Genomic DNA, 26969 nt, shown 5'->3' with positions numbered 1-26969 from the left:
GTCCTCACTGCAGTGATGTATTCGAACACGTTCAGGTCGCGTTCCAGTTCATTTTGTTGAACGCAGCCATCAAGTAGGCTTGAACATTTTCTCGTAAGTTGATTGACTTCTGCGTTCGCGTAATTTTTTGGCTCGCGTAATTTCAAAATGCATCACTGCCTCACTGAGACAGAGCCTGCTTCTCAACTTAGTGTTCTTATGAACACTTCCACAGTTATTAACTGAGATCTAGTTGCTATTTTTGCATTCGTATTTCGTGTGGCAAGTACGATGCTATTCTATGCCCAGGGAAGTCAAGGAAATTTCCATTACGAAAAGATCCTGATCCGACCGGGAATAGAAACCAGACACCTTCAGCATGGCTTTGCTTTGTTGGACTCTAACCACTCGATTAAGGAAGGCCCCTTTGACTAAAGGTATACAAGTTCTCAAGCTTCAATAACATTTGAAGGATGGAAATAAATTTACTTGAAAAGATACAGCAATTTTAATTTTTCAAATTAAGTTCGTCCTAGTCCTCATCAAGAGGACCATCAACGTTTTAGAAATTTTCAAAACCAGTTTTTTTGGTCAGAATCAAAGGATTGTTCATGAAAATCTATCACTGCATTGTAATACAATGGAAGTGTTTTATTAGGATTGTTTTAAATTTGTTCGAAAAAACTGGCTTTTATTTTTTGATAATTGCTGATGATTGAATGATGGATTCTTTAGCCTTAAGGATAAGTAGCGCGTCATTCGTTTTGGCAACAATGATGACTTTTCAGCTTTTGAAAGCTTGCATTTCAATAAAGTGATAAAGTGATAAAACTCAGTCTCGATAGTTTATATTGACTTGAAAAAGTATCACACTGTACGCGCTAACATGCATAAAGTATGCTGATACTTTTTCAGCTGTGTCAATGCAAAACCAACTGATTCTTTGATTCGAAATCGTGAGATGAATTAGCAACAATCATCAACGACGCGTACAAATTTCAATGACGGCCTAATTCGCCTTAAGCGTCAACTTTTGTTCGATAAAAGTTGTATCAATAAGTTCTACAGATGATCTTCGTTATAAAGTAGACTATCTCCACCCATTGAACCCTTGCTTAACGTTGCACACCGCTGTAACTGTAGCAGCAGGTTGCTTAGATCCGGAGCGATTAGCAATTCAAATGCTGACACGTGGTCGCGCTTACGTACTTACCCTCAATGTCGAACAATATCCATCGATTTGCATACTAATTCCAAACTCCGTACGATTCTCGAACAACAAGCTCGTTTGTCACTTTGTAACGTATCCATAATGCATCTAATTCTACATGTTATTTTTCCGTTTCTTCTTTCTACTCAACAGCACGCTGCTGGAGCTGGGTGCTTCGCCCAACTATCGGGACACCAAAGGCTTGACGCCGGTTTACCTCTCGGTGACGCGCAAAACCGATTCGAAAATCTGCGAAATTCTGCTGCACGACCACGCCACCCTCGGCATCCAGGACAGCCAGGGCTGGCAGGAGGTCCATCAGGTAATTGAACGTTGAAATATTTTAAAGGTTGATAACATTCGTCTCAGTAGGATTGATCTAGTATTGATATTAGGATGGTGATTGGGTACTAAGAATAGCACAAATAGATTAATTATATTTATCGTAGAGAATTTGTTTGAATTTGTCAAAAAAGATGCAGATTCTAACTCCATATAGGATCACAAAATTAGGAGGAAAATAAATAGTTTGACTATGAAGATGATTTTTTTTTTAGAAAAACTTGTCCTGCTCTTTGTTTGACTTTGAACAGCTTTGCCGAAGACTCCAACTCTGTAAAACTATGTAGCACTTGCTATAGCACTATCATTATTCAGGACATGTGGGTCCAGAAAAAAAGCGATATTTTACCCATAACTTTTTTGTTTTAAATTCCACTTAATTAACGTCTTCTACAAAGTTTACAATGAGTTGTTACGCGCATAAGTTTTACGCAAATTATGAAAATCCAATTATTCGTTTATGAGATATGACCGTTTTTCTTCATATATCAAACATTAACATATCAGCAAAAAAAACTTGAAGAGCTAAAAAGTTGAAAAAATATGTCTACATTAGTGTTACATAATGTCAAAATGTAGTTCTAATCATATGTAACAAATTTGCCGAGTACATTTTAGTTCTTAAGTCATCTTCATAGTCAAAATATTTTTTTCCTAATTTTGTGATTTGGTCCAATAATGATAGGTTTTTTTTAATATTTGGTAGCTTCAAAATGGGAGAAGGAATAATAATCTCGTAGATTTTTGAATATTCGTAGACTTTGATTCATATTCTGACTATTTCAATGCCTTCTCCTAGGAAAAAGAGACTATTTGAAGATTCCTCATTGAGTACTTAAAATGTTAGTTTTACGTCAAAACTGTAGCGATTGTTCTAATTGATCTCTTTTTTCTTCTCTTCTCTTTCATTTTACTTTTCGTACAAAAAAACTTTCCACTGACCACTGTCCCAAAACTTTCCATTCCACGTAACAATTTTCACACAACTACTACCAAAAAAACCGTAAACCCTCACTTGATCAAAACTTGACCTGAAAACTGACTTCCACGAACCCAATTACCCAAACAACACAAATCAAACAAACGTCCTACAAAACGAACCGACCCACACACAAAAAAAAACTACCCAACACCCCAATTTGTAGGCTTGTCGGAACGGGTTAGTGCATCACCTAGAGCACTTGCTGTTCTACGGTGCGGATATGGATGGGCAGAACGCTTCCGGCAATACGCCGCTGCATGTTTGCGCTGTTAACAATCAGGAGGCTTGCGCTAGAATGCTTCTCTTTCGCGGTTCCAACCGGGGCGCACTAAACTATGCCAATCAGACACCGTACCAGGTAGTATAAATACAAAAAACACTGTATTTCTCTCTCGTGCTGTCTTTCACTATGTTTTTAGTTTTTTTTTATTTTTTCACACTCTTCGACTAGTTGTAGTATATTACAACCCTTACTGTTGCTGTTGTTGTTGTTGTGTAGAAAACACCCTCCATTTTCATTGTTTGCTTCCATGTCCCGTTACCTATCCCTATCCGATTTCACGAGACTCTTCGAGACTGTGTTTAGTCCCAAAGGTAACCGGAGGAGGATTCACACAAATGATTTCCATGGATTGTCGTTGTGGGTGTTATTTGAATGCATTCAATTAGTCACATGCCAGTAGCTACCAACTTTTTTGGGACATGTTATCCCTGCCCGAGCAGAAGAAAATAACTACTGAATACCCAATAGGGTAACGACTGTTTTTTTTATCTTTATCGCTAACAGTTGGCGCCAGTGGCAAAAAGTACAGACAACAACCCTTCGAACATTCATTTTATCTGTGCTGGCCGCCTAGCGGCGACACTGATGTGTGTATTCCTTTCACTGATCGCGCTACGCTGGATTCTCAAATTACTCTAAATTTCAAACACAAGCGCATGGAAGAATGGTAGTCGGTGAACTGTCAAAACGTATGGAAAATAATGAACGTAAATTACTTGCAATTAGGAAACTGGATCGAAAAAGTAGTGATTAGAAATCAAGCGCAATATGAATACATAACTTTTTGTGTTTAGTTCATCTTGCATTGTGCTTTCTTTGCTTCAGGATTTCGTTTTTACTACCACTGAAAAAGAGTCATCTATTGTCTTTTCAGTTTTGAATATCACCCTATTGAGGTATTCCATACCAGATATATATGAAAGATATTGAACCGGAAAATGCAACCCTGTTTTTTTTTTTGTAAGTATGGCTACTCTGGACACAAGAGCACAAGGGTACCTGAAACATGTCTCAAAAGGAACTGGTACATATCATATCCAGAAGTTTGTACGCATGTATGGTACGACGGTTGCAATTTCATGACTTTTCATTCATATTTACAAGAGCACCAAGGGTTCCGTAAAACGGGGTAACTTTGAAAATTTTTTCGAAAAATTTTTGAATATTTATGCATGCTGTTTCAAAAAATTATAATTTATATCTTTAAAACAAGTACTGGCATCATAACTATCGATTGCAGTTGATAGATTGCCAAAAGATTTATTCTGAATGGATATATAATTTTTGATTCAACCGAAAGTCGGTTTTCTGTTTGGGGTAACTTTGATAATGGAGTACAAATCGAACAAAATTGAAACAAATGATATTCATTCGAATCAGCTTGACTTTTTTACATTGTGGAAGTTGTAATTTTTGCACGAAGCACACTAAAAACGCGTCAATGTCATCGATTCCATGCATCGGATCGTTCATTACTCGTATAGCAGCATATTTTTTAATTAATATGAACCTCATTGATAATCAATTTTCTAAAACTGGCACTCTCCTGCTTCTGATAATCAAAAACACGTTGTTAGTTTTCTACATCTACTTTTGTGCCATTTTCATTGGTACAATCATATTGGTGATGGTGCGGTTACTTTGATGGTGGCATAAATGTCAGTGTATAGTGTAAAGTGTAAAGTATACTGCCCATAACTGCAAAACAGTCACATTCGACATTTTTGACAAATTGAAGTTAATACCATGGAGAGTCATCAAATGATAAATACTTTCGATCAACTTACTGATATCTGTGAGATTGTTCTAGAAAATTCGAAAAAAAATACCAAGTTGTTTTGTCACATTGGTAATTATAACCGCATAACGGTCACATTGAGATTATAAATGAGCCTCGTAATGTAACAGCAATGAAATTTCTATCAAATTTATTTTCCGACAATTAACCTAGTATGCGATATGAGTTGTACAAAATATCAGCCTCAAATATGCACTTTTGAGTTCCTGGGAATTTTTAGAAAATTTAGTTTCTTCCCATACTGCCATGAAACGCACACTTGGCATTCCATTTACTCAATGCCTACTTTTGTCGAATGTTACATATATGCAGCTATGGGCAGTATAGTGAGCATGATTTTTTTCGTCCCTGGGCGAACGAGGATACTTTGTGCTCTGGGAAGTCTCCCGACTCGAAAAGATCTCCGACCGGTGGGATTCTAATCCATTAGGAAAATTTAATAATATAGAGAATTTTCATCATTCGACAAGCCATTATTCATGTTTTGTACATTTAAATGAAAAAAGCGATTTATTGCTGACGAATAAGAACTTTTGACCGCAAACGCAATTTTAATTCAAATTCAAAAATGGCCCTAGCAAATCCCCACAAGTACCTTCAGGAAAATCTCCATTGATTACTTCAAGTATTCTTTCCGATATATCTTCAGAAATTTCTGCAAAGACTCTTCTTGGGATTTCTCCAGGAACTACTTCGAAGATTTCTCAAGAGATTTTACAAGAAATTCCTCCAAGATAATCTATAGAAATCTCTACAGCGATTTCTCTGGGGATTAAACTAGGGATGTCACCAGTGATTCCTCTGGGAAGAACTTTTGATCACTATGATTTTTAAGACCAGCTCCAGTAGGGCTCTAAGAATACCTTCAGCAATTTTGCCAGGAGTTCCGACAAGGATTCCTCGAGCTCAATCTCTACACGGATTATCTAAGAAATTTGCAAGGAGTTTACTTTGGAATGCCTCTAGTGAATCCGTCATAGATTCCACAAGTAAAATTTTTACAGGGATTTCTCCTGGAATTTCTCCAAGGATTCATCAAAGAAATCTTCCAGATATTCTTCCAGGAATTTATTAAGAGATTTATCCTGATATTCTTCCAGAGATTTCTCCTTCAAGGATTCATTCGGGAAAAACTCTAAATGGATCCTTGCAGAGATATCTCCAAGTCTTTCTCCAGGGGTTACACTATAACAATCTCTTCAAGGTTTACTCCAGATATTTCATCAGAAATACCCCCATGGGTTCTTCCAAGGGTACATGCAGGGTAGTCCTCTTCAGGGCTCCATGGATTTCTTCAGGGATTCCTCCGGGGATTCCATCAGAAATTTCTCTAGGGATTCTCGTCTTCACGAATTTTTTGAAGGATTCCTCCAGGAATTCCTTAAGGAAAACCTCCTGGGAAATCGCTACGTGAATTACTCCAAGCAGTTTTCCAGGTTATCTTCCATAGACCTAAGATTTTTTTCAGAATTTTATTTGGCCTTCAAAACATTCTCCGCGGATTTCATCAAGATTTCCTCTAGAAATTTATCCAAAGATTGACCATGGAATCATCCTCAAGGAATTTTATCAGAAATTATTCGAAGAATTTCTCTAGGGATTACATTAGGAAAAGGATTTCTCTAGAGATTTCCCCAGCGGATTCCTCCAAGGATTATCCGAAGGTTTCTCCAGAAATATCTCTGCAGGGATTTCTTTAGGGATTCCTCACTTATAATCTTCACAGTGATTCTTCCAAGGATCTTCCAAGGATTACTCCAGGAATTTCTCCAGGGATTCCTTTTGAGATGCTTCTAGATCCCTTTATCAATTAACCCAGGTAACCTTTCAAATTCGTACAGGAATTATTCTGGGGTTTCTTCAATTTCTTCAGGTATTTCTCTGAGAATTACTCAAATCTCCACATGGGTTCCTCTAAAAATTATTCAAAAGATTTCTTTCAGAGAATTTGTCGGGTATTCATCCAGAAACTCCTGCAAGATTGTTTTCAAAGGATTTTCCAAGGAATCTTACAGGGACTAGACAATGATTCCTCAAGAAATTCTCTCAGAAATTCTTTCAGAGATTACTCTAAGTGTTCTTCCATGTAATACGACAGAGATTTCTGCAAATTCTTTTTTTCTAGAGAGGATCATCCAGGGATCTCTAGAAATTACTCTAAAGATTTCTCCATGATTTTTTTCTTTAGGTTCCTCCAGGGTTGGCTCAGCGATTCCTCCAAGATTTTTTCCAAAGGGCATTCTAAGAACATCTTGCGTTACGCAATATTTGAACGATCCCATACACGACTATAGGATTATGCTACAAATGACTGAATAATATCTTTCAAGCATTTTCCGTGTTTAATCCCATCAACATTCATTCCAGGAACAACATTTCAATATCCCCAAATACTCATAAAAGAATTTTACGACGCATTCTTCCAATGAATTCGACGAAATAATTTCAAGGTATTTATCTCGGTATTTCTGTTGAGATTCCTACAGGAAATTTTTCAGCAACTCCTCTTCTAGAAATTCATCCATAAGTTCTTTGTCGTATTCCATCATAGGTATTGCATCGAAAAAGGTAGCATGAGTTTTTCAAAGAAATTTGAAAAAGTTTCTTCTCTAAGCCACTTTTCTACTGTGGTATGACGAAGTGATGCAAGCACAATTCCAATTTTTGGCATAGTTTTTTATATAGCTGGATACATATTGAAAACGTGGAAAATATCCAGAATTATAAATCAGCGTTAGTTCATGTAGAGCTCATTTATCATTCTGGACCATAATTTCCCAGAAGTTCTGGGCCAGAACTTTTCCGAAGCTTGTCGTTAATAATCGTGCTAACAATTAAAATAGCATCATGTCCATGAGTATCTTATTAAATTTCACTAAATACTCGTCTGAAAATTAGATTTGTCCAGAAGCTTCTCAACAAATTCTAAAAATTCTCAATAAAAATGAATCAAGGTATTTTTTTTTTTCAAAAGTTCTTCCAGAAATAATGATTTTCTGACATACCTTCTGTGATTCATTCTGAATTGACAGCTACTTCTCCAACACTCAGATCACAAAAAAATCCTAACAAATCCTCCCAGATACTTTCAGCAATTCGTTTTCCAATCTACTTACATTAGTTTCCTCAGGAGATCTTTTTGGAATTCCAGCATAGAGCAATTCATTCAGAGATTTCAACATATTTTTCTAAAGATTCTTCGCAAATTCTTTCAAGAGAATATGAAGGAATTTCTTCCAGATATATGATATCAGGAATTCCTCATAGAATGTACGTTGACGTAATTTGCGGAATTCAAAAAGCATCATATGAATTCCATAGACACATATTGGAGGTGTTCAATATCTGAATATTTCCCAATATAAACAGGGCCCAAATAATTGTAGTATAGAGCTATTCAGTAACTCCAAGTCGAAGGTAGTGGGTTCAAATCCCACCAGTCTAGGATCTTTTCGTAATGAAAATTTTCTCGATAACCCAGAGGAAATACTCTATCCTGTCGTGCTTGCCATTCATGTAAAAATGATCCTTTGGCATAGGATCGTCTTGTCTTTATTGTTATAAAAAAAGAAAAAGAATCCTTAGAAGAATTTCTATGGGAATCAAATGATTACGTCTGGAGGAATACCAGGAGAAAAAATGTGTGGTCTGATTTAAATCTATGATTTTTTTCGGAAACTCTATTTAAAATTTCGGAAGTTACTGTAAAAATGTTTAAGGAACTTTATGAATAGTACTTAAGAGAAGTTCAAAAACAACTGAACCCTCTGAGAAGCCCCATAAGGTTCCCTGGAGACGTTACTTGAAAGAGAGGAATTTCTACAAAAAATCCAATTTTTGAGGATTCTTACTGGATCAATTCCTGATATAATTTCTGGAGAATAGTTTTGGGTAGTATTCAGAAGAAATTTATGGCGATATTTAAGCATGAATACTAGTGCCTAGAGCAATGCTTGGAGCTTAAGTCGGGTACTACTGGTTGGATCGTTGCAAAATTTCTGGGATGAGTTGAGTCCTTTAGAAATCCTTCGTTAATCTTTGTATTTCGTTTTGGAATAACTCAAGGTTCTAGAAAAAAAATCCATAAGGGAAATTTGGGAAAATTTCTAGAGAGATTTCTGTAAAATTCTTTATGCAGTTTTCACATCCCGAGCAGAAGCGAAGCTCTGACCATCAAATCGCAAAGTTTGATGTTTGCAGATCTAATGAAAAGCTCGCTAAATACGATATGCTAATGGTATTCTAGGAGTAAATTTTAGATATTATTTTAAGATCTCTTATCTCTTATATCGGTCAAGTTAATATCACTTTTTGATGTCCATATAAAAAATTGCGATTACTTAGCCTGTTCGGGATGTAATAAAAAAATAATGAAGGATTTCAAGAAAAAAATAGGGTAGACATTCTGGAAGGATCTTTTTTATCTTTGGAAGATTCCAAAGGTTATGGAAGATTCCAGAAGCCATCGTAAGGAATTATTTGAAATATTTAGAAACATATGTCTAGATGAATTTCACGAGTAAAAAATATCCACTATTGAAGTGATTTCAGACAATAATTATAATACCTAAAAAGGTATTCCTTTTGTTATTCCTAAACGAGTTCGTAAGAGAATGCATGAGAAAAATTCACAAAGAATATGTAGAAGAAAGTCTGAATGTATATGTAGATAAATGTCTGTCAAATACCCGCTAAGTAGTCACGAAATTCCTGCAGATTTCACGAAACCACGCATGAAATCTTCAGGATATCGCTATGAGCTGTTAGATCACGCTAGAATACCGCTAAGAATGTTTAAAATTTCGATGAAAATGTTGATTACTCCGTTAGGAGTCCCCTTGAAACACTTCCTACACCAACACTTTACGTCTCCCCCCATCTCTAGCTGCAACCATGTACTTGGTTTTGTTAGAATTATTAGTCAGACCAATCCTGTCTCCCTCTTCAAAGTCACGAAAATCAGAGTCCGCGGCTACAAAGCAAAGCCATGCTGAAGGTGTCTGGCTTCGAATCCCGGTCGCGCCAGGATCTTTTCATAATGGAAATTTTCTTTACTTCTCTGGGCTTAAAGTAACATCGTAACAACTTTGGCAAAGAAAGCTCTCAGTTAATAACTGTAGTAGTGCTCATAAGAACACTGAGCTGTGCTGAGAAACAGGTTCTGTACCAGTTGAAACGTAATGTCAAAAAAGAAGATGATTCCAGACAATAATTATAATTCCTTAAAAAGAATTCTTAGTGTAATTCCTAAATGAGTTCAAGAAAGAATGCGTGGGAAAAGTTCTTAAATTAAAGAATGTACAAAAGCGCCTTGAACGAAATTGCATTGGCGAATTTGCATGTGTGTTTGAAAAAAGTTCGTTTAGGATTGCATAGACCAGTGGTGCTCAACCTACGACCTGCATATGTCTACTAATGCAGCCCGTGGATTAGTTTCATAGAATACACACATAAGCTGTTCCTTATTTTATTTTGAATTGAGCTTATGTACAATTGATGTTACTAGAAATCCTCAGTCCCACTTAAAATCCTCAAAGTCTAACACAAAATTAATACAGTATTAAGGAAATGACAGGACCATTCGGAGCTTTTCGACAGATTCCTCTCGATCATGCAGTTATGATTTTAGATTAGATCTCGTTTGAAAATTCATAAACCTGCTAAAATTATCAAGTTTCTTGCAGAATCCATTGGATCACTTGTAGCTTGTAGTCATCAGGATATCGCTGAACCTGTTAGATCATGTTAGGATACTGCTGAGAATGTTTAAGAGTTCATTGGAAATTCTCTAGAGTCCTTTGGTCTTCATCAAACACCACCAGGGCTACCTCTGTCTCTACCTGCAACCATGTGCCTGGTTTTGTTAGTATTTATGATCAGGCATATCGTCGCCTGCTCTTTAGAATCATGAAGGCCTCCTTCTATGCCCTGCGATCGATTGATAAGATCGATATCGTGCGCAGAGTCTAGAGCATATGCGACCGTGCAGGGACAGAGCAGTTTCTTTACATGCCAGATCTCCTGGAATGCAATGGTGAACAGTAAATTCGAAAGTGCATCTCCTTGTTTCAGTCTAACGTCACAAACAACCCGAATACATGATTTTGAACCACCCAGCGTTGCACGTATGAACCTAATTAGTTTTGCTGGAAAACCAAGTTTAGCCATTATCTGCTATAGCTCATTTGTTTCCACCGTATTGAAATCAATAAACAGATAATGAGCCTGCAAGTTATACTCCCGGCAAAAGTCAATTGGTCAAATCAGTTCTTAGAAATCACACGAACAAATTGTTTCCTCCCCCCCCAAACCTTTGCTGTAAATACTCATCATCTTCAAATAATGTCATTCAATCACGAAAACACTGCACTGTCACTGTACAAATAGCACCTCCTCCGGTTATGCACCTGCTCGTCATCTGAGAGAGAGAGCCCTAATAAACAACCGTTTGTCGCAAACTTTCTTTCTCCGCACATCCATCATACAGACCGCTAATGTAGACGACGAAAGAGCCATCAAGGCCTCGTTTGCACTCTGACAGATGAGGTTTAAGCCTGGTTTATGCTTTTGTGTACATTAGTATAACGTATGTATATTTTTTCACCCCTGTCGAACCTCCCTCCCCGCGAGCAGGCAAAAAGTCAACATCTTTTCACATGTCTCGGATTTTGCTGCGAAACATCTGAATAGAAAACCACAGCGGAGTAGATGATGATCTTCCAGCGCAAATCTCACGCCTCCACCGTGCGGTGTCTCGTATTTTCCCATCCACACACCACTCCTCCTGCTAATAGGTGTATAGTAGGGTGGCCCATTGTAGTCAAATTTAAAAAAGCTTAAGTTACACCCCCCAAATTTGTTCATTTGGACAACCAGAAACTTCTGTGAAAGTTTGATCAGGATCCACCAACTCCTAAAGAGGGTCTAAACGAGCTTGATGTTTCTATGAAAAAAATGGATCAAATATTTGGGAAATACGGTTCCAATTATATCTTCGACAATAGGTGGCGCTAAAATCGACGAATTTATTTCATTATTGATTTGAAGATTCGTCAATCAATAGAAAAAAATGGTTCAAAATGCAACTTGAATCGTTTTTCTCATACATTTGAACGGATTCCGCTCAAATTTTAATTGTAGCTTTTGGTGGTCCATATGGTCGAATTTAAATGGTGTAACTTAAGATTTTTGCAGTTTGATTTTCCTTTTATAAAAATGGGTCACCTTAGTGTATAGTTTTCCTCGGCGCACCCGTTTGTTTTTCTTTCACACGACAACAACATCTTTATCCATCCGCCAGACGGTCCGAGATGACGATACTAATTGAACGCGTTGTCGCGCTTTTTCCTTCTTTTTCTCCCTGTCCCGCGGAAACAGGTCGCCGTAATTGCCGGCAATTTGGAACTGGCCGAGATGATACAGAACTACAAGTGCGAAGATATCGGTAAGTAACTCCTTCAGCTGTCGTCGTAGCAAGCGTAGAAAAATGAGTCGCCCAGGAAACGACCCCATTGCAAAAACAAACACATTTTGTCATTAAGCTGTTCGTTTGCCTTCTATACCACATCACTAGAATGTTTTTTGTTTAAATTTCGCAACAACAAAAAAACGCAACATTTCGCTCTCGTTTTTCTCGCTGCTTACGTTTTCAAGACTCATAAAAATATCTGTTTCTTGTTCGCATCATCGTCATCATCATAATCTCGTTATGTTTTGTTATAGTCAAGCACCGATCGAAACCATCCATTTCCAAAAAAATATCACACGCCATCACGTTTATGAATTGTCACGGTGCTCCCCAGACCGTCATTATCCGAAAAAAATCTCCATAGAATATGTGCCCATCAGTCGATTTCAATAGGTTAACTGTTTATTAATTTAATTAAATTAAAGAAAAAATAATAGTAGGGTTCGCATTCTAGCTACGCCATTTTGATAGTGTAAGTTCAAAAAACAAAACAAAATCAGTGATATTCACACGATTTTTAGTTTGTCGTTTTTATCAGAACATGCCAAGAAAACTTAAAATCTCGCTGAAACCAATCCGCCATCGACACACATCGAATTCTAATTTTATGCCATTGATCGCTAGTATATGCTAAAAGTAAAGAGTGGTTCTTTCGGTTTTCTCAAATTGCTGGACCCCTAGTACGCCAGCTAGCTGACTAGTTTGCGATAAAGCTCATTTTTTGATAAATGTTAGATATTTCTTCACGTTATATGTCTCATATTTCCCTTAGAACACATAGCAAACTTAGTGGCATCGTATAGAGTAAGGATATTGCTTTCATTTGTAGCGAAAACAAAATTGGCGGCCATTGTTAGTTTGGCCGCTATCTCCAAATTTGCCAGAAAAAAAAGTTTTATCACCATTAGAGCACTGCTCGTTTTGAATTCTGTGATCACCATCAGAAAGCTGAGAAAAAACTGAGTGAGATACTTATCCTACAAAAATTAGGTGAGCAACGGTATGAAATTACCGATTTTCTAAACCATGTTCTACGATTTTGACATGTACGACGAGTGCAATCATATGATGTTTTCATTTTTTATACAACAAAGTAACAAGTTTCCAATCGGAGTGCTTTGCGAAGACCCAAGAAGTCCGATTCATTTTCGCGCGCTCGGATTGTTTTTCGCTGGTTTCGTTCGTTTGCCCAGTGCTTTGCGAAGACTCAAGCTGTCCAATTCATTTTTTGCGCGCTCGGAGTGTTTTTGTTTTTCAGTTAGCACTTCATTCGCGCGCCATCGGAGTTATTTTATATTCCTGCTTATACGTGTTGACGCTGCGATTGTAACTGTTCAGTCAAGAATGGATTACCAATTGGTGAGCTCGTTTCATGCTTGTAATAACACATTTGTATCATAACATGTATTTTTTTATGAATTTGTTGAACAAATTATGAATAGTTCGTCACTTTAAGCACATAAGCGCTTATTCATGTTTTATAAAATTTCGAGATTCAAACCTTTGAATAGTTCGATGTTTAAGATGTCGATGCATTGATAGATAAATTTTTAAACAGAGGTTACATGAATCGTATCACTTACTAAGGTGAATCCTGATCATGTAGCTTTGAAGCCCTCCCACTAACAAAACTCCTTCCCGTGGCAACCATGAAGATGCAGAGGTATACTCGGTCTTTAGTAACAATGGATGTCACACTAACATTCCTTCCCTTCCCCGATGACCGTAAGGACGTGGCTGGCGCCGTTATTGACATTTCTAATTTCAGAGTTCTTGAAAATGTACATTGAAGATGGTATGCTTCTCCCAAGCTACATCTGTTGGTTCCCTGTACAGTTTCGATGATTCTTGTCAATCACAGAGTAGCAACTACGAATTGTACGGTCATCAATGCTCATGCTCATGCTCAACAAAGTAACAAGTTTCCAATCGTTGGTGTATTTTCGAGTCGAGTGGAGAATAAAAGTATTATTATGAGTGAAAAAAATCTGGCGGCCATCTTGGATTTTGACGTCATCTTGATTTTAAGTAGTTGAATGAGTTTTTTTTACCTTTTTTTTTCATTGGCTCTTCTTATTTTGATTTTGGTCGCTAATGATGTGTACGAAAAGCGATGTTTGTGTACAAAATACAAAAGCACGAACACTGAAGTGTTAAGGTAAAGATGAATCGAAGCCAAAGTTCAAATTTTCAAGAGCACGGATCTGGAGAACCAAACATCCGTTTGAGCTGAAAACCTAATCGATTGGTCACCACCAGCTAGTGACCAATCGATTAAGTTTTCAGCTTAAACGGATGTTTGGTTCTCCAGATCCGTGCTCTTGAAAATTTGAACTTTGGCTTCGATTCATCTCCACCTTAATATGACCAAAACAAGTAGAAGGATCGTTTGTAGGTTATCAACAGGTTCAGCCAAGTTGCTTGTGTTTATTAGGAGCATTATTTGTTGAAGACAGTCATGCTAAAATATGAACGGTTATTGAATTTTAAAAAATTAAAAATTTAAATTTAAAAAATGTGTTTAAATTTTTGCAAAATAACATAAATAACATTACCAGAATGACATGTTCACAAGAGATGTGCCTTATGGTGTGAAAACATTTTGCCCAACGATTGTATTAAAGAATTCCCAATAGTTTATGATATATAGTCGTACTAAGGAAAGATCAAGCTAAAATTGAAAAGGACGTACCGTAAGGACGCCATTCACCGCTCATGCTCCATTCACCGCCCATAAAATTATTTTGAAAAATCTGAACAAATTTTCGCAATAAAAGTCATCAACATGTTTGAGTATACCAGAATGGATTGTATCAGAATGAAATTTATATGATTTAATTTTATATACTATTTATAAAACATAATTTTAGGCTGTTTAAGGCTGTAAACATGAGTTGAACAATTATTTTATCATGGCAGATCGAAAAATGCTTCTTAGCTGCCACGCTTTAATATGTTGTTGTACTATAGCACAAAGATAACAACCAGCTAATGAAAGTAAATTAATTCCAACTAGTTGTGTATATACAGCCTCATACTTAGGAAGAGCGGTGAATGGCGCCCTACACATGTGTCATTGGCATACATGTTATTCGGTACCATTATACGTTGTTCAGATTTCAACTTCTTTCCTACAAAAACAAATGTATTATCTTGCGTCTAGCGCAAAAAGTTGTTAAAAATATCGAAAAACCGATTTTTGACAGAATTTAATGTGTTGAAATGCTGTTAAATGAGCGGTGAATGGCGTCCTTACGGTAATTCCAAATTTAGAACTAATCTCTTAGAATCCAAATAGGGTTTTCCTAGTATGATTGTGTACTTTCAAGAACTGCAGTCAGAATCTGCTTCACATTTTATGTGTTACACTGTGTTATTCATATTGAAATACAATTTACATCGTCTTCAGCACATACAGACTGTGCAGACTGAACGATCACTAATTAGGCTACATACAACACGAATCGCCCAGTAGCCCAGTGATGATTTTTTTCGTTTGACGAAAAGTTCCCAATGACTCGAGCGGGAATCGAACCCACACTCCGTTGCACTATACGCCTAGACGACTGACGCCGCTAAGCGCAAGGCCACGACGCGCACAATGGTATTCAAAGACTAACGAGGCATAAGTTCTTTTTCATAATTAACTAACTTTTAAAGGCTCAAGCGCTATGATGCATTACGAAGCGGATATCATCATGTAATTTAAATGTAATTTTAATATTAAGCAGGAATCTCCAGTTTATGTGGGATTCAGAGCAGTCTTTGGTAGACCACCATGTTAACCAACCAAGTAACGATTCGACACTTAATTACTCATTACCAGTGCTGAGATGTGAATACAATACAACACTTTATTGAGAGAGTTACATTGTTTTGAAAATAATCGGGTAAAACAGAGCGGCCCTTTCCAAAAAAATCATCCAAATAAATTGTGGATAAACTAAATATGCAAAGTGGCTAACTTAGTCTAGGTCTACACATCTAGAAAATTTCATTAAAATCTTAGAGGGTACTGCCAGCTTGGAATACGAATTGGCGCAAAATGGGTATATAACAATGCAAAAAGAGTAACGATGAAAATAACAGTTCATCACAGATAATTCCTAATGAGTAGGCAGCGCCGCATTCTCAAAGAACCTAAACTGAAAGTAAAACTTAATCATTTTACTTTTCATTCTAAAACTCTTCCGAACTACAGATTATCGAACATGCTTCTTCTTGCTAGTACAACCTATATGTTAAACTTGAAATTTCTTTGGATTTTGAGTTAAATTTTAAAGCTTTTGATTATTGTACTCTGCAAGATAAATTCACATAATGTGATTACCTGAAAATGTCGATATACCGTCGCAGTGATAATGAAAACCACCAAATGTTTCAGATTTAGCAAATTTGGAACATTTGCGTCCCTGAAGAAGGAAAAAATCCAAGCCTACTTGAATCTTGACGTTGCGTTTAAATTGCGCGCATATCTTCTACGCGTTACCGCCGCCGCTGGATGTGGATTTAAAATGAGCGCCGCAATATTGAAACATGCATATTGACATTGATTTTTCATAAGGGCTTTTCTGCATTCATCGATTCTTTTCATAGTTGCTCTCATTGCATCATTATCAGAAAACTGATTCAGTTTTCGTTACATGTTTACATGCTGTAGGATGAAGAATCACTGAATTTTACTCCAAAATATTACGAATTTATGTAACTTGGTGGAGAAAGTAGCGAAAAAGAGAATCTTTGAAGAGAAATCGTTCATGTAAGTTAAATCCTTATGAACGAACAATGTCGATGTAAAGTCAATCTTTGCAAATATGTGCATCGGTTTTGTGTTTCATTTATCAAAATAATTACTTTTCTTGAGAATCTTCTAGCTACTATTGCTTCATCTTCCCTCAATTTCCGTTCATTCACACAATATTTATTTCGAATAACGATACCTACATACGAAAACTCGATCAAAAGCATCAAAACCGAGCTGGTTAATTCATCGAAAAAACACATAAGGTAATGTGTGCTGCCAATAGTAAATTGAATGTTAGAAAGTATTTCTTTAAGTAAAAAGAAAATTTGAAATGGGAGTGAGTACAAACATTGCTACAAAGCTCTCGCACCCTTCTCTTCCCAGCATCAAGATCAAATCTCGATTACTTTTTCAAATAGACGTAAGTAACTTTCATACAGTTTTGAGAAAATTAATTTAGAAGAATCACAACCTGTCTTCTAAATCTGTATTAAAATGAATCCACTTTTTAACTTTTTTTTTACCGTGTACATCGCCTAAATTTTGCATGCATTCAGCTCGCGTTGAAATACTAGATAGTTCCTATTGTTTCCCACAAAAATTGTATGACAAAATGATAAGTCGTTTCATTCAGTTACTTTCGACGTTTTTCTACCAGTGTAAAATCGACTCAAGTAGTGTTTTGTTTTGATTCGTGGTTAAGTCACTTTGTCTCTCTATACAGCGGGGTGACGAAAGTAGTGGTTAGGTTGCGAAAGTTGAAAATCTTACTTTCGTCGTTTTGTAAATCCGGAAATTAAACGTTCTAAGAGTGAAAAATGAGTTAGTTCAGAGCGAAACGTGTAGAATTTCGTCTGCGAAACACGTAGGATTGATAAAGTAAGTTTGTATACTCTTTTGACTTGAGTCTGTATGAATAATTTTTCGAGAAATGGGTTTATGTTTGTTTGTTGTTTTCATACGGAAACGGTTTCCGTATGAAAACAATCCATATGCGTGTGTGTGCAGGAAAGAGAAAGATGATTAAACGTCAGATTGCCTTATATTGCTTTGTAAATAACAACACGATGCGATTGGCTTTGTCATGCCTCAAAGCGTGTGAGCCTTTAAAAATCAGTGAATTTGCATATTTTTATAGCTGGTAATCACGTTCAATGACGGTCAACTATATTCAAATGATACGTCAACCTTTTTAAAGTTAATGTTCTCAACGATAAAGCTTCAAAATGGCGTAACTCAACATTTATGCAAACCAACTTTGGTTGATTTTTTTTCTGATATTAGGTAACAAACTGTGTAAATATCACTGTTTTCTCTTTAATTTTTGGAGTACCATAAAGGCGTAAGTTCAAAACGGGTACAACGATTTTTTTTTTGAAATTTGCCTAAACATTCGGTAAAGTTATACAAATTAGCTGGGAAGCACAGATTTGATGGATTTTTATTTCTCATAATAACGGCCTGGAGAGCACCGTGCCAGAAGGCGTAATAATATCCTGAACTACAAAATATTTTATTTATTTTCCCATTCGAATGCTCTTCATGTCACATACGCCACAAATACATACACACAAACCTTTCAAGACATCGCAATCATCTTTGCAATGTTTGTGTTTTTTTTACTCTCTAGATGTGCCGCTACGTTTTTTGCTCGTTTTAGCCGGTTCTAGCAATATCACTTTTTATCATAGTTGTTATATTCTTATGTATTTCTTTAAAACTTTCTTCATATCACGTTCCATCGCTGCAAAAAAACGCACATTTCTGACACACATACACTTGATTATGATTTTCATCAGCAGAGTATGCCATGACCGCGCGACACTGCGCCTAACCTACTTTGATAGTATTTGTACATGTTTCTATGTCACACCACTCATTTCATTATGTTTTCCGTTCTGAACAATGTGAATGCATTTCCCATTATGCTCAACGATTGTGTCTTTATTCGATACGTATGTGTGTGTGTGTTTTGTACGTGTGCGAAATAACTTTTCCTAGATGTTCGCAGAAAACATTCTCTACTCATATTTTTTTTTGTTTGGTTTTGCACTGTAATAGAAAGAATGTCGCTTCTAGAGCGAATAAACGAAAAAAAAACTCGGAATGATGTTTTCCTTTCTTCTAAAATATTTACGCTCGGGGCCGCCCCATTGTTATTGTTTACATTTTTCCGTTGCCGCGGCTCTCTGCCCATACTGTCGCTCTCTATAGAGATGGGGAACGTGGCTGCTTTCTAGAGTCGCATCTACTAGCTAAAGATAGATACACTTTCGCCGTTTGCTTGCGGTTCAGTTTTTTTTTAAGAGGAATGTGAAAAAATGAGGTAGACGATAATTGGGGACCCACCTCTGCTGGGGAGCTGAATATTTGCTATTTTAACTCACGCTCATCAATCATGCAATAATTGACATGTGCTAGCAGCCTACTTAGTGGACACCCGATGGACCCAATGGATGATGACAGGTGTGACGAAAGGGAAAGTTACATCGGTTCAACGATTGTTTCGGCGGTTTGAGAACGTGAAATTTAGGACAAGTGTATGGATGGTTTACTATGGAATATAGTAATTTACTGTCTACGAAACATCTGGGATTCTCCTAATACCGTTAAACCAAAGACGAAAATCTTAAAAAAGACATAGTAGTCATCCCTGGGAAGTTACTCAAAGAATTTCTGCTGGACTTTCTGAAATAATCATAGGAAGTATCTTTGCAGTAATTTTTAAAGGTATCCTCTGAAAAATTCTCTAAGACGGAAGATCGACTTCGACCTTTAGTTTATTAATGATGTCTTTAAGATTATGTGAATACATTTTGTAGACTTCACTTGACAGATAGTACTTCTGGAATCCAGAATCTGGATGTAGTCCCTTAATACCTTTTGGAGTAGATACTAGAAATTCCGGAAGGAATGTCCAACAAATTTCGTGCGTGATTTTCTTCGATTTAGTATGTATTGAATCAGAATACTTAAAGAGAGAGTATTTGGGTGTTTAAATTGTCAAACTGGACAATAAATCAAAATAAAAAATTAAATTGGCTGACTTGCTTGAACTTTAACTTGCAAAAGTGGGAAATGCATCTTTAAATAGATTAAGAAATCAGATTGAGCCCGAGTAATGGTACTTTAATTTGATATTATCGAATCATATACTGCTGCATGGATGTGTTCATATACTGCTGCAACTTATTGTGTTTAAAACTATGGAAACGGTGCTGATATGAGTTAGTTTTAATTGTTCCTCCTTCAAATTCAAACAATGAAACATCCTGCTCGGAAGCGAAGCGCGCAAATATTTAAACATACCCAAGGATCTACTTTGCTTCCAGCATTATTTCCGTCTAGCGCACAAGGGTCCTCGTGCTCAAGATGAGCATGTGTACATGTTTAACTAGAAAAGTGGCACAATGTGCTCTTCAACACGGCCATGAACTGCGACAACAGCAACAGCACCAGCAGACCCGAGAATAATGAATAATGAACGTGTCCGCGCAAATTTTCATGCATGAAAAACGTGTCAAAATCTGCATTCGTAATTAGGGGGGAGAGAGATGTTATCAAGATCGATATTCGAGATGGGCGGAAATCATTTCAAACAAAATAAAATTGTTGCACTGCTGTAAATCAATTAATGTCAGATTAAGCTCGGATTACTGTGGCTTACCATCTTGACAATTGGAATCTCCTACAAGACGGAAGGCCACTTGAGTTCGTACGACTATCGCCCTGCCTTGCTCATCCCATTATTAGCTGGTATTATCGCGCCAGATATCCGTCTATAAAAGGCGACGAACAGTCAAGCAGAAGCTTATGATAATTCTTGCCCCCCAGCCAACAGTGTACAGAAGGCGTCGACAATCATGGGAGATTGTTTGCACAAATCCTTCCGAATAAATAAACATTGCGGCGACGACGGTCACCTTCTACTGAATGGCGGAAAGTGAAAGCTTGACCACCCACTTGACAACGGGATGAGATAGGCTACTATGACGACAAGGATCGACAAACGATAACGGCCCATTGCGATCTTAAAATATTGTGGCGCACAAATTTGCATTTCTGGCATTGAAATGCTTTGCTCAGCACAGGACAGTTCTGCGTACAGCGTGGGTGGTGCTTGTATAATAATTTGATGAAGCTGATTCTATACCATTACCCGGAATTCAATTTACCGTAAGATAGTTTACCGGAAAAGCAAATCTCTCATTATACGATCTTCATCATTACATTTCTCATATTCCTTCAATGATGCGGTAGGACAAAGGTTCGGAACAAGTTTGGAATAAAATATTACTGATTGAAACACAAAATACAGTCAACTTTCCCTTACTCGATATCTCGTATCTCGATATCGAGTTAGGGAACCATAGTAGATCTTGGTTTTCTAGGTTACCTCAATGATTCCTAGGATCGCAGTTGCACTGGTTTTGCGTTCTGTAACTCGATACCTCCGTAACTCGATGGTTCCTTCAATATAGAGTTATGGAGAGTTGCCTGTATTGCCCGTATATTGCATGAGACTGTATTGCCAATTCTGTGATCAGACTAATTCATACCATCCATATACCTACCCAGACAACCAAAATGTACGTATAACAAAATCACCTGGAGGCTTTGTATGTGCATAATATCACTTATAAGATGTCGCGAAAAGGCCTTTTACGTACGTTAATATATTATGTGATGAATAATAACATACAATGCGAGAGTGTAAATTTTCTACCACACTAACATGTCACTTCACTTATGATAACAAATTTTGATTTGACAGCTGCTACGGATTGATTTCATTTACATTGTAAGAGTGTACGGGACGAAACAAAATGTACAAATGAACTCAGAAAAAAGCGTTTTATGCTAGGAAACTCATTAGTCTGACGATTTTATCCACCGTGTTTTGCGGTTTTGATGTAGTTTGTATGAATAAACGAGTTATTACGTTAACTTTCATGCGACTTCTGGTTGTCTGGGTAGTTGAGTTTGCATTGAAAAACACACAATTTTCATCAAGAATTTTACCAAAATAATACCTATGAGCAATTCTCGCTGAAACCGCTGGGAGGAAACTAAAATTCGCCATCGGCACCCATCGTTAGAATAGCAATTTTATGTCCATTTTTGACAAATCTTTGGTATTTTTTCACGCGATACGTCTCACATTTCCTTGGAACACATAGCAAACTTATTGGCATCGTATAGAGGAAGGATATACTGTCCATAACTGCATATCTGTAACATTCGACAAAAGTAGGCATTGAGTAAATGGAATACCAAGTGTGCATTTTATTGCAGTATGGGAGGAAACTAAAATTTCAAAAAATTACCAGTAACACAAAAATGCTTATATGAGGCTGATATTTTGTACAACTCATATTGCATTCTAGGTGAATAATCAGAAAATAATTCTGATAAAAATGTCATTGCAATTACATTACGAGGCACGTTTACAATCTCAAAGTTACTGTTATGCGGTTATAATTACCAATGTGACAAAACAACTTGGTATTTTTTCGAATTTTCTAGAACAATCTAACAGATTTCATTAAGTTGATCAAAAGTATTTATCATTTGATGACTCTCCACGGCATTAACTCCAATTTGTTCAAAATGTCGAATGTGACTGTTATGCAGTTATGGGCAGTATAGCTTTCATCTGAGACTAAAAACATTTTGGTGGCCATCTTGGATTGTCAAAATCCAACTTGATTTTAAGTAGTAGAATGAGTTTTTTTACTTTGTTAGCACTTGTTGAATTTTAAGGCTACCATATCGCTTACCATTCTTGTCCTTATTTTCCTGGCGTTACGTCCCTACTGGAACAGAGCCTGCTTCCCAGCTTAATTCGTTATAAAAACAGATAATTAAATAGGAATTTCTTGTATAATGCATATTTGGTACGAGAATGATTCAATGGCATATCTTTATGTTCAGAAATAGCATTCATTCTTTCATTTATTTGGTCCAAAACCATTGATTGAAATAAACAATCAATTTAAGAGCTGATATAAGATATGAATGAAAAAATCTGATTATTTTTTTCTATTGATGTTTCATAATTCAACATGATGAGCGCTAAGATGGTAAAACAACATTAAACCGCTTTAAACTAAACTAAACTTTTATATCTAAAAGTGATACTACTGATTTTTGACATTAAGTCCACATTGGGGCAAAGCCTGCCTCTATTCAATTTCGATATTTTTTTGGGCGGCAGTTAATACGATACATTATGGCACAGAAAATCAAGGAATTTTTGAGCTCAAAAATATAAGATTTCCTCTTTAAGTAAATGCACTTTTGGAAATGTTTAACATTAAAACTACAGATATCCCCACAAGACTTACTAATGCCCCACACAGCTCAAAACATGTTGTGAATTTCAATTTATTTCCATGCACATAATTGGAGCATCAAAATAAACTGAAATGTCAACGATTAATCTGTTATTTTTCAATCGAATGCACTTTAAATTTACACGCTCATGTAACATTCAAGCATCTTTAGTTGAACATTAAATGTGATGCTGTAACAATAGATAAAATTGCTTTAATTTTACTATATTCTCCAGTTCACACTACATTGACATTTAAATATTTTTATCTGTGCAATCTATAAACTTCATTCAATGAGCAACCCATATGGTTATGAAAATGTTATTTTTTATTTAATTTTTTTAGTCGGTTTTTATTCATTGAATTCATTATTCCTGAGTTCAAATATATGCCAAAGAATTATTAAATTCATCATTAGTAAATTTTTGTTCATCAACAATTTTGTAAAAAGTTGGCTTGTTGATACATTTGTACTGCCCATAAAGGCATAACTGTCCCATAAGAAAAAGTAGGCATTAAGAAAATAATGCTCAAAGTTTCAAGTTTCTGCACGCTTTATTCATTTAGCATCACTATACAGATTACTCATTTTGCTTCTATTGATGTATGTATGTATGTATGTATGTATGTAGGTAGCCACCAATCCTTGCTTGAGTCTTGCTCTGCATGCGGCTCCACTCAACAGTAAGGTCAAATTTTATTACCAATCTGCATTCAACATATCGCTGTATGAAGGGCCAAAAGGGGGGTGGCGGACCCGTAAGTAGAAACACTTACGCGAAACCCGCGGGAAATAGAGAATCTCCTTCCAACCCTATGATCCAACAGATTGAGTATTAGAATTTGCAATACTTGTCGAGCTTTCCACGGAAAGGTTTGTTAGAAGAAGGGCGCGTCAAATCTTTCACAACTGTTGGAGAGATAAGTACTAGACGCGAACGACTAACACTTTTCCTCCTGACTCCGATTGGCACTCCACTTCATTGTCCAGTTGTAAATTCAATGATGCCCTGATGCTCCCTCCCTCCCCAAAACATGATAAATTCAATTATAGTGATATGTTATATAGTAGATAAGATTATAATATATATAATAATATGATAATAAAATATGAAAATAAAATGAAAGTAACAATAAAATATGACGCAGTGAAACAGCATGCAGCATTATATCGGTCGACATATATTTTTCTTTTTAATATTTATGCTGCTGATGATATTAGGCTGGTCGAGGGAATAATGATAAAAATAAACAAATAATTTAAATACAAATAAAAAATCAGCGATTTGTTAATAAAGTTTCCGGATACATCAAAAACAAAATTCCAGCTTCCATATGTTTAGGGAGAACAAACAAAATAATATTACATCTGCCGCTTCGTTTCATTCGCTGTAGCCTACTGTAGTAAACAAAGGCAATTACATTAAAGTCATTTATAAGTAGTAACATGTAGTGCAAGGATGTTACGGCACATACTCCTAGATTCCGGCTGACACCCTGCTGCATCGTCCATCCATGACTTCTCTGATGCCCTAATGCACCCTCTCAATATCCAGCATATAATAAATGAAATAATTATAATAAAGTATATAAAATGGAATTTATAGTTGTATATGATATGAATATAGATGTTTCATAATTTCCGTTCTTTTATTGTGATGAATTGAACCTCGTTAGGTAGTCTCCAACATAAGGACGAATTACAATTTCCGAAATAGAACGGCTGAAAAATTACTAGCAGTTATTATGTTAGTGTCTCCGATGACTCCATGATGCTTCTGGAAATTATGCCAATGAATTAGTATAACAAACCAATTATAAATAAGTAATAAGCTATAAGGAATAAAAATTATCTGCTATTTTATGAGCCAAAGGAATTATTTTTATACCTATTTATTCCCTAGGAACAGTAGATATAGTACAACCCTACACAATATAACATAAAATAGCATTACACACTATTCCCTTGTATGAAACGACAACAATAAAATGTTGTTATGATATATATGCATGAAATAAACTGCAAAACAAAACTTTACTAATTATTTATCATTTCAGGTATGTAGAATGGTAGGCAAGAACCAAGCACTGATACACGCCATGTCTGAACCAGACGACTACAAAAATCGAATGTACATCGGACTCCCTCTCGCCAGAGACCAGTAACCGATCCATACTTCTACACTCGGAAGGTTTCAAAATATTCTATCGATGAAATTTTGATTTTTTACACTTTTTAGCTATTTTTTTATACTAAAACCCATGAAAACATCGTTTTTCGGCGCATTTTAGCCCATACAAATTGAAAAAAATCGCCGATAGATCATTTTAAAACCTCCCGATTATCAAAATATGGATCAACCACTGATCTCTAGCAAGAAAAAATCCGATGCACACTCGACCCCTACAATCGTTTGGTTCAGACATGGCGTGTGATGCTTTGCTTACTTTCCTAGATAGATCGCTGTAAAATATTAAGAATAACAATTCCATTCGCGTAAATGTGAATATGCAAAACAAGATTAAAAACGCAGAAATTATTGGTGTTAAGGTACACTTATAATGATAAACAAATGTTTACATGAGCAGACGCAATTTTATATTATTTAAAAATGGCATGCTGCAATACGAAAATCATTAATTAAGTAAGAATCTACGATATGCAGACTCCATGTTGCTCCTGGAAGTTTAAATATATACTTATATAATTTATGAATATATAAATTAGGAAATTATCATTTCCAGTATTAGCAATTCGCACAAATTCGTAGGTGGTACAGTCCTAGACTATTGTATGAGGGTGGCCCCTATTCCGTCCGATACTACAGCCAGAGATTTGGGATTAATCTCAGGCTCTTAGACGAGATTGGCGCATCCTCCAACAGTCGAGAGCTGTCCTGGCCACGTCCTTGCGAATGCTGAGGGATTGGTAGGGATAGTTTGTTGAACACCTACTTATGAAAGATTCAGAGAACTCTCATAGGTGTTACGGGATGTTGTGGAATTTAAATGGAAAGGGTGGCGCCATAGGATACGTCTGGTCAACGTTTTTGGCAATTTTATCGATGCTGCCGTCATTAGTCGTCTATCACCTCGGTTGATCATCCGCTGCGTTTCTGAAACAACAACATAGTTATTCCTCCATCCGGCGACCAAGGCCGTAAAAACGAAAAAAAAAATATATTCAACTGACGACGCAAACAAAAACGAACCTGCTTACTTGGGTTTTTACCAAGCACACTCTGCTGAAAGGAAAAAAGGGCAAATTAAATAGAAACAAAATAACTAAAATCAGTTATTCACTTTTGCAGCCTTAAAGATTTGGTGAATATTGTCCTTAATATGATTTGTCATTTTTTCTTTTGTTTTGTAATTAGTTGATTATGATTAAGTACTTAAAATGTTTATTAATGGGTTGGAGTGCATGTAGACGAATGTTTTGCAATAATGATTTCCCAGAAAAGTGAATCAATAAAAAAAGAAAAAAGAAACAAAACTGGCAACACGCATGTATTTTTCGTGCTGTATCGGGTGTTACTGTCGTTGCTGTAGCTGTAGCGTTAGTTTACTTCGATGGGACACACATAAGTCATACGTTTTCCTTTGTGAAACGATTTCATGCACTCTCAGAAACTTCCACCCTTCGTACTTCGATCTTCATACGGTGCACTTTTTGTAACATAGACTCAAACGTAGGTAGTTAAAAATATTAAAAAAAATCAAGTTTAATAGTTTCGAAGAATGTTATTCTGTTACAAGGATTAATTTATTAGAAAAGTAAGCAGATGATTGATTCCTGTTAAACTATCACTATAAGTAACAGTGGTA

General features: G+C 36.3%; 1 protein-coding gene across 4 annotated transcripts in view; it reads left to right on the top strand.

Annotated features, from left to right (window-relative positions):
• LOC5564594 (SH3 and multiple ankyrin repeat domains protein 1) overlaps window positions 1–26969 on the top strand; it is a 477542-nt gene that overhangs the window by 416805 nt on the left and 33768 nt on the right. For all 4 annotated transcript variants that reach the window (XM_021849067.1, XM_021849069.1, XM_021849066.1 and 1 more), the window contains 3 exons: window positions 1343–1511; window positions 2677–2871; window positions 11972–12038. In XM_021849067.1, coding sequence (XP_021704759.1) covers window positions 1343–1511; window positions 2677–2871; window positions 11972–12038 — 431 coding nt within the window. The remainder of the gene's footprint in view (window positions 1–1342; window positions 1512–2676; window positions 2872–11971; window positions 12039–26969) is intronic.

Source organism: Aedes aegypti, chromosome 3 (genome assembly GCF_002204515.2).
Source record: "Aedes aegypti strain LVP_AGWG chromosome 3, AaegL5.0 Primary Assembly, whole genome shotgun sequence".
Lineage (NCBI taxonomy): Eukaryota > Metazoa > Arthropoda > Insecta > Diptera > Culicidae > Aedes > Aedes aegypti.
Note: the sequence above shows the minus strand (reverse complement) of the source record. Positions and strands in the feature narration are given on the sequence as shown.